Here is a 15,218-nt window from a genome sequence, read left to right as displayed (position 1 = left end):
TTTAGCTCTCATGCTAAAGTCTCTTGATTTTTTCAGCCACTCATAGGAAACATTGCATTGATCCTAAAATGCTATTCTAATATGGTCATGGGATCTTTTCATATATGTTTATATGAACTAGTGCATGTACACAGTCACATAATTTTTAAAAAACTATATTTGTCTTTCGATGCCTATATTTTCACATGAAAAATCCTCCACCATTGCGATTATAGTTAATGCTATTATCTTGTTCACTGAGAAACTTGTTAGCACTTTAGATCTCTGGTTAAGTGTACTTATCACAAAAAATAAAACTTTAAAAGAAAAATTCTTTTAGTTAAAAATATTTTAATGAGGCCAGTGTTTGCTCCTTTTTAAATGTTCACCCAGAGAAATAACAATCTCAAGTAGAAAAACCTAAGCTGATTTTCATCTCTCTTGTAGCTTCCATAGTGGAACAGAAATGGTGGTGTCACATGCAGCCGTGTTTGGAGGGAGAAGAATGTAAAGTTCTCCCAGATAGGAAAGGCTGGAGCTGTTCCTCCGGTAATAAAGTGAAAACAACTCGGGTAAGTGGACTGCCAGCTTTTGAAAGCAAAATGTCTCTGAATTAATCGAGGTTGGGACATGTGGGATGGCAGGGTTAGTGGTGGTTACAGAATGACAGAACATAGTCTTGCATAGTGTATGTTTCCCATTTTTTTCCTCATTCATTTTTCATAGCAGATTTTTATTTTGGAATACCAGCATAGGTTACCATCAGCGGTCATGCTCTCTGATCACTTCTTGTTCCTTCATAAGATGTTGCTAGGACCCGGAAAGCCCTCGAGAATGCATGTTAAATGCTGGGAAGGTGATCCCAGTCCCCATTCTTCTACTAGGAATCAGAATCAATTTTGAAAAAGAGGGATTTAGTTTACGTACGACTCAATCAAATTTTCCCATTATGTATTTTTTTCTTTTTTGGGGGGGCGTGTTTTATGAAGGTATTTATTTTGATCTTACTGATTTCTGGATCATTAAATAGTTTTTAGTGATTCGGGTTTGCACTAATTTAAATGGGTTACTGAGACGAGTTGCAGAATTTTAGGCTCAATTTGTGAAGAATACTCTTAAGACAGTGATGTATTTTAGCTTTGCCGGGAGAGCCTCTGGGGGGATTGAAGAACGAAAAACAGCTTTATTCTTTTATTTCCTAATTAGATACATGAATTTTCTGCACTAGCAGAATTTGGATTGTTTTTTAATAGAATTAATGAATAAAAGTTTTACCTTTGTGTGCTTCTGTTGGCTTCTTTTTTTTTTTTTGCTTTGAAGAAAAATATATTGTTATTGAGTCAGATTATTAAATAATATACCAGAATAATGTCATGGGGATATTTTATAAGGGCTAACATAAAACTAAAGGCTATTTAATTTATAATACTGTTTCATATTTAAAATATTATTTTATGATCTCATTCAAATATACTTCAGTCTGTCACGTGAAGTCTTCAGTACTTTGACTAATTAGATAGTGAGTAGAAATCACCAATTTCCAATACTACAAATAAAAATATACTTTGTGAAATTATTATTGACTCTAACTTGTTAGTGAAATGTTGGCACATTTTTTCAAAGTACATTAAGTGCATGTTTGGTTAGTTTGAATAATTGTTTTATTCAGTGAATTGGAAAAAGATATAATCCATATGGATTTGTAAAGAATATTTGGGGCATATAAAATTTCCTTGTAAGCCATTAATACCATGAAATTATTTTTTCCTAACATTATTCTTATTTCAAAGTAAAGCTCATGGAAATTCATTGAAAGGAAATGGTCAATACCAGGTGATCTAAATTTTCAGAAAAAAAAAATTTTTTAGAGTGCTGTTTAACTCCCCATTGGTTATATTCTCAGTAATTCAAATTAAAATGGAGTCTATGATTCACAAAATTCTTTCCAAAATAATGAAGGCTTGTGATTCTAAAACAAATGAAAAAAAAGTGAGCATTTTACAACCAAATCCTATGTTTCCACTACTTAAGTGGACCAGAAGAAACTACTTAAATGTACTTAAAACATGCAGTACACCAAATAAATTGGCTCACTTAATCCTCTTAATGGCCCCATGAATAGGAAAATATTTTTATCTCTTTATTACAGATGTGTGAACCAAAACTTCAAAAAAGTTAAGTGACTTTTCAAGGTCATAAAGTTAATTAATTGGGAAACCAGGGTTTAAGCCACATAGCCCCTTTCAAAAACCTGTTCTCTGTATCTTGCACTTAACTTTAGATTAGGATTTAACTTATTTTAAATAGCAGCAATAAAAGTTTCATATAGTCCTTCTCACATGAAGTAGACCTTTAAAAATATCTTTAACTTTTAACTTTTTGGATCATTGAAATGAAAAGGTCAGTACCAGGTGCTCTAAATTCTCAGAAAAAAATATTTTTAGAGTGCTGTTTAACTTCCCATTGGTTATATTCTCAATAATTCAAACTAAAACTGAGTCTATGCTTCAAGAATTCTTTCCAACATAATGAAACAAGATGGGTAAGAGGCTGAGGATTCATGAATAGAGAAACAAGAGACCACATTTAGGTCCTGCACTTTGTTTTAGTTGCATTTTGTCTTTCATGTAACCAATAGTAGTATCTTCTAGTTTTCTTTCTTCTGTTTTGCTCTGGAGTATAGCTGGTAATGAAGAACCTCCTCTAAGATATTGTAGAAATAATTCATGCTACAATAGGTGTTTGGATTGGTTTTAAAATCTCTAATGATTCTGATTCTCTGATACCCACTTTAAAAAGAGAAATCAACATGTACAAGAGAAGATAAGATTTGAAAGGAGTTTCTTGGGTAAAATCAAAGTCAATTATTATTGGTCAGTTGTGGTGGCATATATGTGTCATTGCACAACTCTGGTAGGCTAAGATAGGAGAATCACAAGTTTGAGCCCAGAACAGGCAACTTAGTGACTTAGTGATACCCTGTCTCGAAGACTTAAAAAAAAAAAAATTAAATGCTGAAGGTCTTGAGTTAAAAAAAAAATATATTAACCCTTTTTTCCTTCCCAAGGGGGGGAATCAGCTGTATAAAAAATGGAGAAAAATGGATAGTTTCAACTCCAAATATCATAGCATTCTAAATGGCAAGGCAAAAATGTGCAATAATGAATATTAATTTGCCTTATAAAATGACATGAGCAAATTTCTCTTATGCTATTTCACACACACATACAAACACAGCCTCCAAGGTTAAGAGTTTATTACTTCTCTACCATTTTCATTGAAATAGTGGAAATAGTGCAGAAGACAAGAAAAAATATCTTGAAATATTCCTGGGCACAGTATTATTTAACCCACAGGAGGAGTTGGGAGGTAGGTAATTTCTACCGTGCATAAATCACAAAGAAAGAAATTTGAGTCATTGTTTTAATCATTGTCATTTTTGTCTGCTTTCTAGTCTTGAATATGGTATCTCTGGCTTCCCTCATCAACAAACCATCAGAACCCTCATTTGTCTAGTTCTAGCCACAAAAAAGGAAGCCCAGAAATAAAGCAGGAATGAACAGATTACAAAGCAATGTAAAAGCTGCTTTCAGTGAAAATCTATTTGTGTTTTTCATGCAAGATATGTGGGTCATATGGGATTTTCATTACAAGCAAATGGCTTGAGAAATGATTAAAATTTGCAATAATGTGCAACTTGCCTTACAATAGCCTATATACCAGAGTGCTCTGGTAACCCTAATGTCAGGGAAAAGCAGTCAGCCAAAATCAGCAGAGAGGCTTGCAAGACTTCGGCAGGGATGAGTGGAGCCTTCCAGAACTGTCTGAAAACCAGGGGCAATTTGAACTCATTTTAGACTAATATGGAACATATACTGACTTACTACCATGTAAACTGTATCCTCCTCTGACTTTGTACTAGGTGCAGAAAGTATTTTTGACCCATTTTCTGTCACAAAAGGGAGAAAGGTAAGGATAGATAGTCCTTTTTGTAACATCAATGTTTCATTCTTCAAAGTCCCAAACATTAAATCTGGAGACAACAGAAGCTGTAACATGTATCTCTCCAAATACTGTTTTTCATTCTAAAGATGAAAAATTTAGGAATGTCTGTGGCATCCATAACTATCTCCTGTATTACTTTTAAAATTTCCTAAGATAAAATGAAAGAAAGGAAAAGTCATACAAACCTTTTAATTTCAAACTCACTTTCAAAGATAAATAATGCAGAATTTTAAAAAAGACTCATTAATAAAAGAATAGTCTTTCCAATGTGAAAGAGCACATAATTATATGCTAATTATACAACACAAAAATAGCAGAGGGGAAAGGTGCTGTAGGGCTTGTAAGATATGAGAAAAAAATCTTTAACATTACTGGAATCATTGGCTAAAAAACCCAACTGTGGTTCATTTCTTTTAGTGTTTTGATATTCTTTCTCTGTGCCTCTAAGGAAGATCAAAGGAAGTTACATTTTCCTTTAGGATTTCCAGCTCATCAGCATGGACACCAACCTCCAAACTCCAGTAATCACCAGAACTCTTATGTCTGACTTTTACCTTAGGAAAAATGAATATAACTTTATACGAAACAAGACTTTATATTGTCATTAAAAAGATTATCTTTGTGAATAAGAATCGTACATCTACAGACTTTTCATAGTCTTAACAAAAAATTTTCTGGGTACTTTTTAAGTAATTGAGTTATTTTATCTTTATTCATTAAAGTGCTATAAGTAGATTTAAAAATCTTGATATTTGAAATGTCTATTCAAATAAAGTAGATATTTAAGGGCATAAATATGACTCTACTTTATCATATAATGCAAAGAAAATCAACAAATACCAAGAATATCCTATACATCATATTTTATAATAGTACTCTAACACCCAGAGCAAATATAAAAGCATTTACTTAGCTTTTACACTGTATGGATCACTGGTAAGTGCGTCACAAGTATTATCTTATTTAATTTTATTGACTAAAGTAGACAGGAAAGAGAATACGGAGATATACTTCATAATCCCTGCCCATGAGGCTTTTGCACTTGGACTGGGAAATGAGCACTGTATAGTTCTATTATTTGTCCATGTGTAGCTCACCGACAGTAAACATTGGGATGAACGGTAAGCAAAGATCAAGGGTGACATGTTAAAGCAATGACACAGCATAAGCCATCAGTTTAGCTTCAGAGAGAGAGAGAGAGAGAGAGAGAAAGGGGGAGGGAAGCAGAGAGGGAGGGAGAGAGAGAGGGAGAGGGAGAGAGCGGGAGGGAGATGGAGAGATAGGGAGAGAGAACTAGATTATTTGGTTCCACCTCAAGTTCTTCTAACTAATATTTATTCTTTGTTTCTGTGTGCCAATGACATTTCTAACTTTCTTTCATGCTAAGTTTCTATGACCCTAATACCTGGCTAATCTTTGGAGACAGATGAGCATTAGACTTTTAATTTTCTCTGTAGAAGAGGAAAAATTTGCATTTTACGATCCCTTGTGGATTCAAGCCTCAAAAATCATCTTCTTACAGATGCTCCTGGATTATATACCAAGGTTCAGCCTGTGCCCTGTTGGTTAATCTGAACAGTAAGGCAAAGGAAGAACATCACAACAAGAAAAAGCTGGTTTTCTTACTGTAAGGGTGTATAATTTGCGTGAGTTCCTCAATATCAGTGTTCACTTTTGCCTCACAAATTTAAGTGCAGGTTTAGAATAGTGTAGTTCTTTCTTGTACAGCCAAGTTTGAGAAACACGTTCTCATTCTTCTTCATCTCATCTCCAGTCAAGCCCTAAGTTGTACTCTGGTCCATAACACTCAGTGTAATGAGCTTTTACAACAGTGGCCTTCGGATTAGTTGTATGGTGTCCACAGTAAGAAATTTATCTTTTATTGTGGTCTAGTTACATATGCAACACACTTGTACATGACACTGAAATTAAAGTTCTATGTTGATATTTTGGTTTTATTCTTTTTGGGTTTTTTTCACTCTTTTTGTCCTCTCCCACAGTCCTTTCCTCCTTTCCTCCAATGCCAGCTTCATAAACTGATCTTACCACTGGGTAATCTGCTGCGATCTGTGGTTTGAAAACCATTACAGTAAGCAGTGGTATTTGACTATCTCTTGTGTCTGACTCATGTGATGATAGACCCTGCTAACTTGTAGACATACAAACTACTTCCAAAGTTTTCAAGTCATTCCACCTTGCACATTTTAATATAAAATATTTTTTATATTTGTGGATAAAAATTTCATAGGCTGTAAAATATGGATTCTAAGGGGGAAAACTATATATGCTGAATGTATTCAGTCACTCAAAAAGTCTTGACTGATTAGATAGTTACTGGAAATGACCAAGCTTCCGATACTACAAATAAAAATATACTTTGTGAAATTATTATTGACTCTAACTTGTTAGTGAAATGGTGGCACATTTTTTAAAGTACATTAAGTGCATGTTTGGTTAGTTTGAATAATTGTTTTATTCAGTGAATTGGAAAAAGATATAATCCATATGGATTTGTAAAGAATATTGGGGATATATAAAATTTCCTTATAAGCTACTAATACCATGAAATTATTTTTTCCTAACATTATTCTTATTTCAAAATAAAGCTCATGGAAATTCATTGAAATGAAAAGATCAATACTATTTTCAGGTGCTGTCTTAAGATTTGGCACAGGCACTAACAAAAGGCACTAACAAAGGCAAAAGAAAATATAAAAGAATCCTTGCCCTCATAGGGTCGGTATTCTACTAGGGTAGATTAGTTTTGTGTGGCTGTCATAACAAATTACTGCAAATTTATTGACTTCATGAAACATCGATTAACTTTCTATGGGTCAGACACTCAGGCACAGCATTGTTCAGCTAGATCTCTGCTTTGAGTTTCATAAGGCTGAAATCGAGAGGGGAGTTTTGTTTTTTTTACAACAGGGCTATGTTTCTTTCTGCAAATTCTGGAGGAGAATCTGCTTCTAGACTCATTCAGGCCATTTGCAGAATTCAACTCCTCATGAATGGAAGACCAAAGTGTCTGTCAAACCCCTCTTAGCTCCTTCAGGATATCTGAATTTCTCATCACATTTCCCTTCCTCAAGGGAGCAAGGGCACGTGGCATTCTCCTCCCACTCTGGACCTCTGTGACCTTCTCCTGGACATCCACTTTGTCTTTTCTTTTTCCGTATCTTCCTGACTTACTTTTTTTGCCTCTCTCTCTCTCTCTCCCTCCCTCCCCCCAGGATTGAACTCAGAGCCTTGCACTTGCAGAGCAGGCAGTGGCACCACTGAGCTAAATCCCTCGCCCTTTTTTGCCATTCTCATGAGCTCTTAATCACTCAAATTATTGCATTGAGTACAGCAGGGTAATCCAAATCAGTTGTTTAGCAACTATTTTGCTAGTCCCCAAGGTCAAATGGCATGACCCACATTCTCCAACTAGGCCCCACCTCTTAGCATCTCCTTTAGCTGCAAACTCAATAGGTTACCTAATTGATGAGGTTAGTGCTCTCAGAGTGCACCTACCCTTCCAGGAGTCTTTTAATCCAGTCAAGTTAACAAGGAAGATTAACCAGCACGAAGGTCAGGTAGCAGAATTTAGGAATAGAAAGGCAGCTTGGGGCCTGTAACAACTGCTTAAAACCTTTCTTCTATAAATCCGTAGAATGCATGAGTTGTCATTATGTGAGACGGGTGGAACTGCGGGGAAAGCATGTAGAGCATGTGCTATGTTTTACATATCCACTAATTCTAAGTCGTTTAACCTAATAGAAATTTTAATATAACACCTTAGATTTCATATTTTTTAAGAGTGGGTGAAAATTTGCTACTGTAGTAATGAATATAAATGCTGAATGAATGAAATTCAAATTAGATAAAAGATTAAATTTCAGGGTGGGGATTACCTCAGTGGTTCTGCCACCTGCCTCACAAACACAAGGTCCCGAGTTTGATCCCCAGTACCTCCCAAAAAATCTCAAATAATATGGAGATTAAAAACAAAACATTTATGGTACCATGTAATTACTAAAATAATATCAAATTTTTAATTAAGATATCCTGACAGAAATGGATTAGCATACTGAAGATATTTTTCCCCTCAATTAGATCTTCAGTTCAAGTTAGTTCAGATACCAGCTAAGTGTCCCAGAAGCAGTATGAAGTAAAAAGTAACATTTTAAGCCTTATGATTTGAATTTAAGTGCAACCTACTCAATTAATAATTTAATAGGGTCAAGCGTATATTATTTAATATTTGTTTAAACAGTTATCATAAATTAATGCAAAGACTTTAAAAGACATATCATCAAGACTATATTTCCCAAATTTGGTTTCTATTTTTATAATTAAAATGAGAAATGGGGCAAGATATTAATGCTTTAAAGATTCTATAAGATTTAGATGCTTCTATAATATGTAAGCCAAGTGTTATTTGTAGCTGTTACTCTGAGTAGTACGTTTATAATCTTACAGTTAATTGTGGGTGTTCACACATTGTAATAAAACTTAGTTTATGCATCACAGACTTTTGTTAGAGACTGTGAAACACATCTAAGACCACCACTGATGGTCTGTGAATTAAGTGGAGAGGGCAGTATTACTCTCTCTTACCTGAGGGCCAGTGGCTAAAATTCTGTCATGTTATTTTAAGATCTTAATATTTCTTGAAAGTTGTTATTCCTGGAAAAAGTAACTGATTCCTCTGTTTTTAAAATTATTCTTACAAAGAGAATAGCACTCTGTGGGATCTAGAGAGTAGAAGGGGGTATACAAGGAACCACACTTAGTGGAACTTCTTGACTTTTCGATGTTGAATGATTAATCTCCTATTTAAAATTAACATATTTGTACAATGGATAGCCCTGTGTACATTCTTCCATACTTCTTTGTTTCCTCTACCTCTAACACATTTCCTATGGAATTTATATCCTTAATCAGTGATTTGGATCCAATTTTAATTTCTTATTTTGGATAGTAGGGTGAACATGCAATTAAGAAATAAAAAGTAATTTCCCAACAAGCTCAGAATTTCAAATGCTTTGTGACTGGTGTTAAAATTGTGTAGGACCACATAGATATGGCCAAATTCTTGTCTCTCTAGAACAGTGAGTCTAAACTTGCTGGACAATCCACAACTACTCACTGGTCTAAATTGTAGAAAATTAATTGTCAGGTATGCCTAATACAGTTGTGGTTTACTTTATAATGATCAAATCATTAGAGGGCACCCAGTAAAGTTCTGGACATTACCTTTTGGTGGGTCATATAAAAAGACTAATGTAATGGATTTTGTGGATAAGTGTTCTGGAGAATAGAAACAGGAGGAATGACATCTTTTAAATTATTTGACAACATAACATGTAAAATTATACATACTTGTACAATGTATAGCTTTGTGTACATGTAAAAGAAAAAAATAGATTTGTTCCATATAAGTGAAAGGAATACAACTAAAGCCACCGAATGGGTTTCTCATTGTTAGCCCTAGATAACATTAAACAGATCGTCTTTGAAAATCCTGAGTTTCTCATTCCCAAATGCCATCAGTTTGTAATTTAAAGGATAAACAGAAATTCAGAGTTAAGTAATTTTATCCATAGAAACAAAACCCAACTTATCAAAAGTCATGGAGCAATAGAAGATCAAGCTTGTTCATGGACTTGAAATCAGTTCATGGGGCTGAAGTCTGAGAGAGGAAGTGAATAATGGAAATCCCTCGGAGAGAAATATTGGAAGGGTCAGTCTGTGTCTGATGGAGTTTTAGATGTCGATCTGGAAGATTTAAATGTTATTCTGAAAGCATAGGCGAGCCGTTGAGGAACCTAACGTACACAGGAGAGGAGAAATTTACACTTGTGAAAGTCTGTCTAGTTAGGGGTCAACAGAATCGAAAGATGGAACAATAATGGATGGGCCTGGAAGTGATGACAGCGTGGGAGTGAAGGGCTAAGAATTCCAACAAAGAGGACTTGGTAATTAATTGCCTACAATAAGTCACTAAAAAGGAAAACTCCAGATCCACATGCTTCTCACACGATTATGGCATCGCTTATTTGGCAATAGTATTGCACGGCTTGTAACCCTCCTAAAAAGCAAGGGTAAACAATTTTGATGTGATTTAAGAGCAATTTATTCTGTAATTTCTCGTCTTCATCAATGAGACTAAGTACAACCTAAAAATTACATTCTGGGATGTCAAGATTGAACTTAGCTATTTCTTCCCTTTGCTTGTAGTATTATACTGCCATTAAGCAACAAAAATCAAATTAAAACTTTTCTCAGCCAGACTATCTTCTTATTGATGAATTATTCATAAAGAAAAATCAAACATTGAAATGGATTAGCTTTTTGAATTGGATTTTGAGCCATCTGTAAGTGTTCTACCAGATATATACGAGGAGGAGAGGGAGTAAAGAAGAAGAGAGAAAAGAAAGGAGTGATTTTTGTATATGAAAATATATAGAATTAGGGCCACAGTAATAATTTTAAATTAAAAATTATTTAAGGCTCTTACTAGCAAATAAGAACATTATAGCATTATAACACTGTAACATTGCACTGACTCATTAATACTGCAAACTTTTATTTATTTTATTTTTTAATTTTTTTCCTCATTGAGATAATTGGTCCATTTTAAGTATACAGTACAGTTACCTTCATCATTGGGATCTTGTACCTTTACATGACAGGCCTTGGTTCTCATTTTTCCCCCTAACCCCAAACTTTCAAAGCACATGAGAAAATTTGAAGTATGCATGTAGCAGCAGAGTCAGCCATTCAGTTGAAATGTAATCTAAGATAAAAATTCAAGTTGCCAAATTAAAACAAAGAAGCAAAAATCTTTAGTTAATACTGGGCCAAGGATTTGAACACCTTGTAATGTTTAGTACTGAAATTATTAAAGATGAGAATCATTTAACTGTTGTTGTGTCATTTGCTCCTGTATGATGGCATTTTGTCCCTATTAATTAATAATGCTAACTTCCCATTATTTATGTGGGATTAGCCCAAAGTCAATAAAGAATTGTTTTTTAAGGTTCTGATTACTTTTGGCTATTTTACCTTTACTTTTTATTGGTTATTCTTCTTTGGTGACAAACATACTTTACCTTTACCTTGCATCTCCTATTCTTTTCCTAGTCTTGTTAAATATAAAAACAAAACAAAACAAAAACAGGTTATGAGGGGTGTGGGAGGACTGCATTGAAAAAGAAAGAGAAAGAGACTCAGGACAATACAAGCCAGTATAAATTTATTTTCAAAAGATGCTTACAAATAATTTAATACAATCTCTTCTGTAAATATCTGCTTACTATATACTTAAAAGCACTGTGTGAGTAATTGTGAGTAGAGTTCAGATGGTCAAGCTATTTCTATGATCTGTATACAGAGATGCTTTTATTCTATCTCAAAAGAAATAAAATTGACTATTCTCAATAGATACTTGGACTGACACTCAGAGGAATCTAAATAGGTATCATGATTAGTAATCTCAACTCCCAGTTTGAGTTACAACATATGACTGATTTGTGAGATTACTGAACATCAGGCCAGACAGTCAATCATTTTTTGAGGTTAAATTTCACCAATGAAATCAGCTTATTGAAGTCACCCATGCTTATACAATATAGATGTCAATCATATCTCTCCAGATTAGAACTTTGAGAATTTCTTAGGTGGATTATAAATGAATTTCCTTATGAATCAAATGTACAGAAAAACTGTTAGTGATAACTTCTAATAAATTCACATTTCACCAATTGTCTAAGGAACCCTATTCACTGAATCTGTATCACATAACTATATTATACCAAAGATAAAGATAAATGTTCATAACATGAAAAAAGTGTTCATATAAGTGTACTAAAAGTCTACATATAATAATTGAATTATTTTCAGTAGTGCCAGTGATGTCTTATTAAGGTTTCATCCTTTCTGAGGTTATTGAAATTACTGAGAGAACGAGGCCTTATAAGGATGTGTTTAGGTAGTTTGAATTCCCCATTTCACACAGCGTACTTACTGGAAGTCTCTTTGTTTTTACACCACTGTGCCCAGTGTCATCCTCCCATCTCTTGATATAGTGATTCTTTCAGCCTTACTTCCACAAAGGCACAGCAACTTTATTTCATGAAGAATGGCTACATAGATCCTACGGCGGTCCAAGTATTCTGGGGTGATATTTGTTAAAAGGATGTTAGCACATTCATGCTTCTACCAATGTTTAATCAAGTGAGGTATGTGTCGCTCCCACTTAGTCTTACGCATATTTTTTTCTTTTTCTTCACTAATCTATGATTTTATATATATATTTTTCTTTGGGATAGATATACTTGATTCTCCAGGGAAGCTCTCTTTTTTTTCTCTTTAGTGCAAAATGGAAACTCCATAAATCAAAATTAGGAAGGTAGATTAATCCTATTCAAAATGCCAATGCCAACTATCTCTTTACAGGTTTTGCAAGACACATAAACACACTGAAGAAATATGTCTTTTAAACTGCATTAGAAAGAAGTCAAAAAATATTGTAGCTTTTACTCAGTGACCTAAAGATCTTGTTTATTCATGAGATTCTAAAGTACAGGAGCTCTGAGTTCAGAAAGTTGGAAAGGCACATATGATGGCCAATCACGTGTCAACTTGTCTGGACAACAATGGACAAATAGTTGATCAATGATTATTCTAAAGGTTTCTATGAGGACCTTTGAATGAGGTTTAGATTTAGATTGGTAAACCTAGAGGAAAGCTAATTACCCTTTCTAATGGGAGTCAAGAAAACAAAAGCATGATCTCCTCTGATCAGAGAGGTGAGAGGCGATTCTACATCAGATTTCTTGTTCATGTGAACTGGCACCTTCTCCGCAGTCTCCGTACTGTCAGGCTCCCTCTGTTGGGTTTTGGTGTTGCCAAGCACTGCCATTGCATGAGCTAATTCCTTAAATTACATTTCTTCATTTATACCTAATTATTATTTGGATCTATGTGTAGAATTTGTATATGCAATGCACCCTCCATGTCTGTGGGTTCTACAACTGATGTTGGATAAAAAATAAATTGGGGAAAAATAGTCTGTACTGAGAATACACAGACTTTTTTTCTTTTCATTCTTCCTGAAGAGTATAGTATAAGAAGTATTTACAAAGCATTTACATTGTATTAGGTAGTAAAAATAGTTTAGAGATGATTTAAACTATATAAGCTGATTTAAATTACATGCCAATAATATTATACCATTTTACATACAGGACTTAAGTATCCATCCATGAACTTGCTATCCATTAAGGGTCCTGAAATAAACCTGTCATAGGTCCAAGAGATAACATATATACAATATACAATACGTATATGCTTAATATATGGTATACACATACATATTTATGCAACCTGCTGGTTCCGTTTTTTGGAGAAAAAACAGACTCCTGTGTTTTTCAAATGTTAGTAACTATAAAACTGAGATTCTTAGATATGTTGTGAATATTTAAAACAGCTTTCCTTTGTCTGTATGTGGATAATCTCCCACATGGAAGGTCAATTAGATCCACCAACAGGAATCAAAACACTTTTACAATGGAAAGCTATGTAAAATCATGGTAGTAGTTTTCAAAATTTATTCTTAGGAGTTGGCAGCTTTCATGAAGGAAACAACACCATCCATCAACATCATTGTTATATAATTGGAAGTTCTATTGGACTAGATTAAAACAAAAGAAAAAGTCTTAGCTGATGAGCAAGAACCTGATTCAGTCGCAGTGTGCAGTTATACTCATGTGCCAATATTAAAGTAACATGACAATCAATGGAGACCAGAAATGCACCTTAAGTATAAAATATTCTTTCTTGGATTTCAACTGCAAAAGTTGTTTTTGCTTAGTGGAAGGTCTTTACAAAATTCATCTACACTTGTAATTTAATGACTCCATTGAAGAAACACATAATACCCTTTGATGAATTTTAAATTATTTTGATTATGAATTTCTATAAACTCCAGAATTTTCTGGAGATGTAATTCCTTAGAATTTTGGTATTCCCATTCTTCACTTTGATGCTAAGCTGATATAAAATAAACAGATTTTAAAAATTAATACATTATTTTGAATACCTACCATATGTTATTATCAATGTTAAACCTTTGATATACATATGTGAGTAAGAGTAAGTCCTTGCCAAAGAGAGGTTCTCACTTATGATCCAACAGAATGGGCACTCATTAGAATGGGCACTCATTAGAATAGGCTGAACAGAAAGAAAAGCCTTCAAATCTTAACTGTTTAAGTAAATAAAATTTGCATTTCACTTGAGTCTATTGCCTTCATAGCTGGCTTTGAGGTACTAGTTCATAGCCTTCTGTATTCCAAGTCCAAGAATCAGGAGCAGACATAATCTACCATGTTATTAGTTGCCACAGGACAGAGAAATGCAAACTCTGTAGTGTTTGCATTAGTAATTTTATGATAAGCCTCAAAGCAACAAATTTGCCCCTGATTCTTGACCAAAAATGTTAGCAATACTTGCACTTGCAGAAAATTCAAGAATTGAAGTCTTTGGTTTTCTACATTTCATGGGTTTAGACAAACATGTAATAATATGTATGCATTGCCCTAAAATCCTTTGTGCTTTGCATATTCATTGCTCTTTTCCTCTAATTTTTGGCAACCATTGATCCTACCTTTTCTATAACACCATAAAGTCAGGATCATATAGTATGTAGCCTTTCAGATTATATTCCTTCACTTTCTACTCTGCATTTAAGTTCCTTTCACACATTTTAATGGCTTAATAATGAATTTCATTTTAGCCTAATATTCAATTTTTAGGATACACCAGAGAATGTTTACCCATTCATCTACTGAATGACAACTTGGCTACTTCCAGGTCTTGACAAGCATGAAGATTCTATAAACATCCATGTATAGACCTTTGTGGGACATAAGTTTTAAATCAAGGATGTTTTTTCCAAGAAGCATAATTGCTCGATCGTATGATAAAAGTATGTTTAGTTTTAAGGAACTGGCAAACTGCCTTGCAGAGCAACTATTCCATTTTCTATTCCCATCAGAAATGCCTAAGAGCACCCATTGCTCCATATCCTTGCCAGCACCAATATCCATGTTCTCGATTTCAACCATTGTAGCAGGTGTGTAGAGTGGAATTTTTGACCTCACCTACAGCTTCACATCACACAATTCTCATTGTATCTGTGGAATGCCAGATTAATTTCAGAAAGTAAGTCTGAGAATATATAT

At 34.1% G+C, this 15,218-nt stretch overlaps 1 protein-coding gene across 2 annotated transcripts in view; it reads left to right on the top strand.

Annotated features, from left to right (window-relative positions):
* Tafa2 (TAFA chemokine like family member 2) overlaps positions 1 to 15,218 on the top strand; it is a 459,300-nt gene that overhangs the window by 419,240 nt on the left and 24,842 nt on the right. For both annotated transcript variants that reach the window (XM_010644543.2, XM_010644544.2), the window contains one exon: positions 427 to 551. In XM_010644543.2, coding sequence (XP_010642845.1) covers positions 427 to 551 — 125 coding nt within the window. The remainder of the gene's footprint in view (positions 1 to 426; positions 552 to 15,218) is intronic.

This window comes from Fukomys damarensis, unplaced genomic scaffold, assembly GCF_012274545.1.
Source record: "Fukomys damarensis isolate Sample0158 unplaced genomic scaffold, DMR_v1.0_HiC HiC_scaffold_15, whole genome shotgun sequence".
NCBI classification, from domain to species: domain Eukaryota; kingdom Metazoa; phylum Chordata; class Mammalia; order Rodentia; family Bathyergidae; genus Fukomys; species Fukomys damarensis.
The sequence above is the reverse complement of the archived record's forward strand: the minus strand, read 5'-3'. Positions and strand labels throughout refer to the sequence as shown.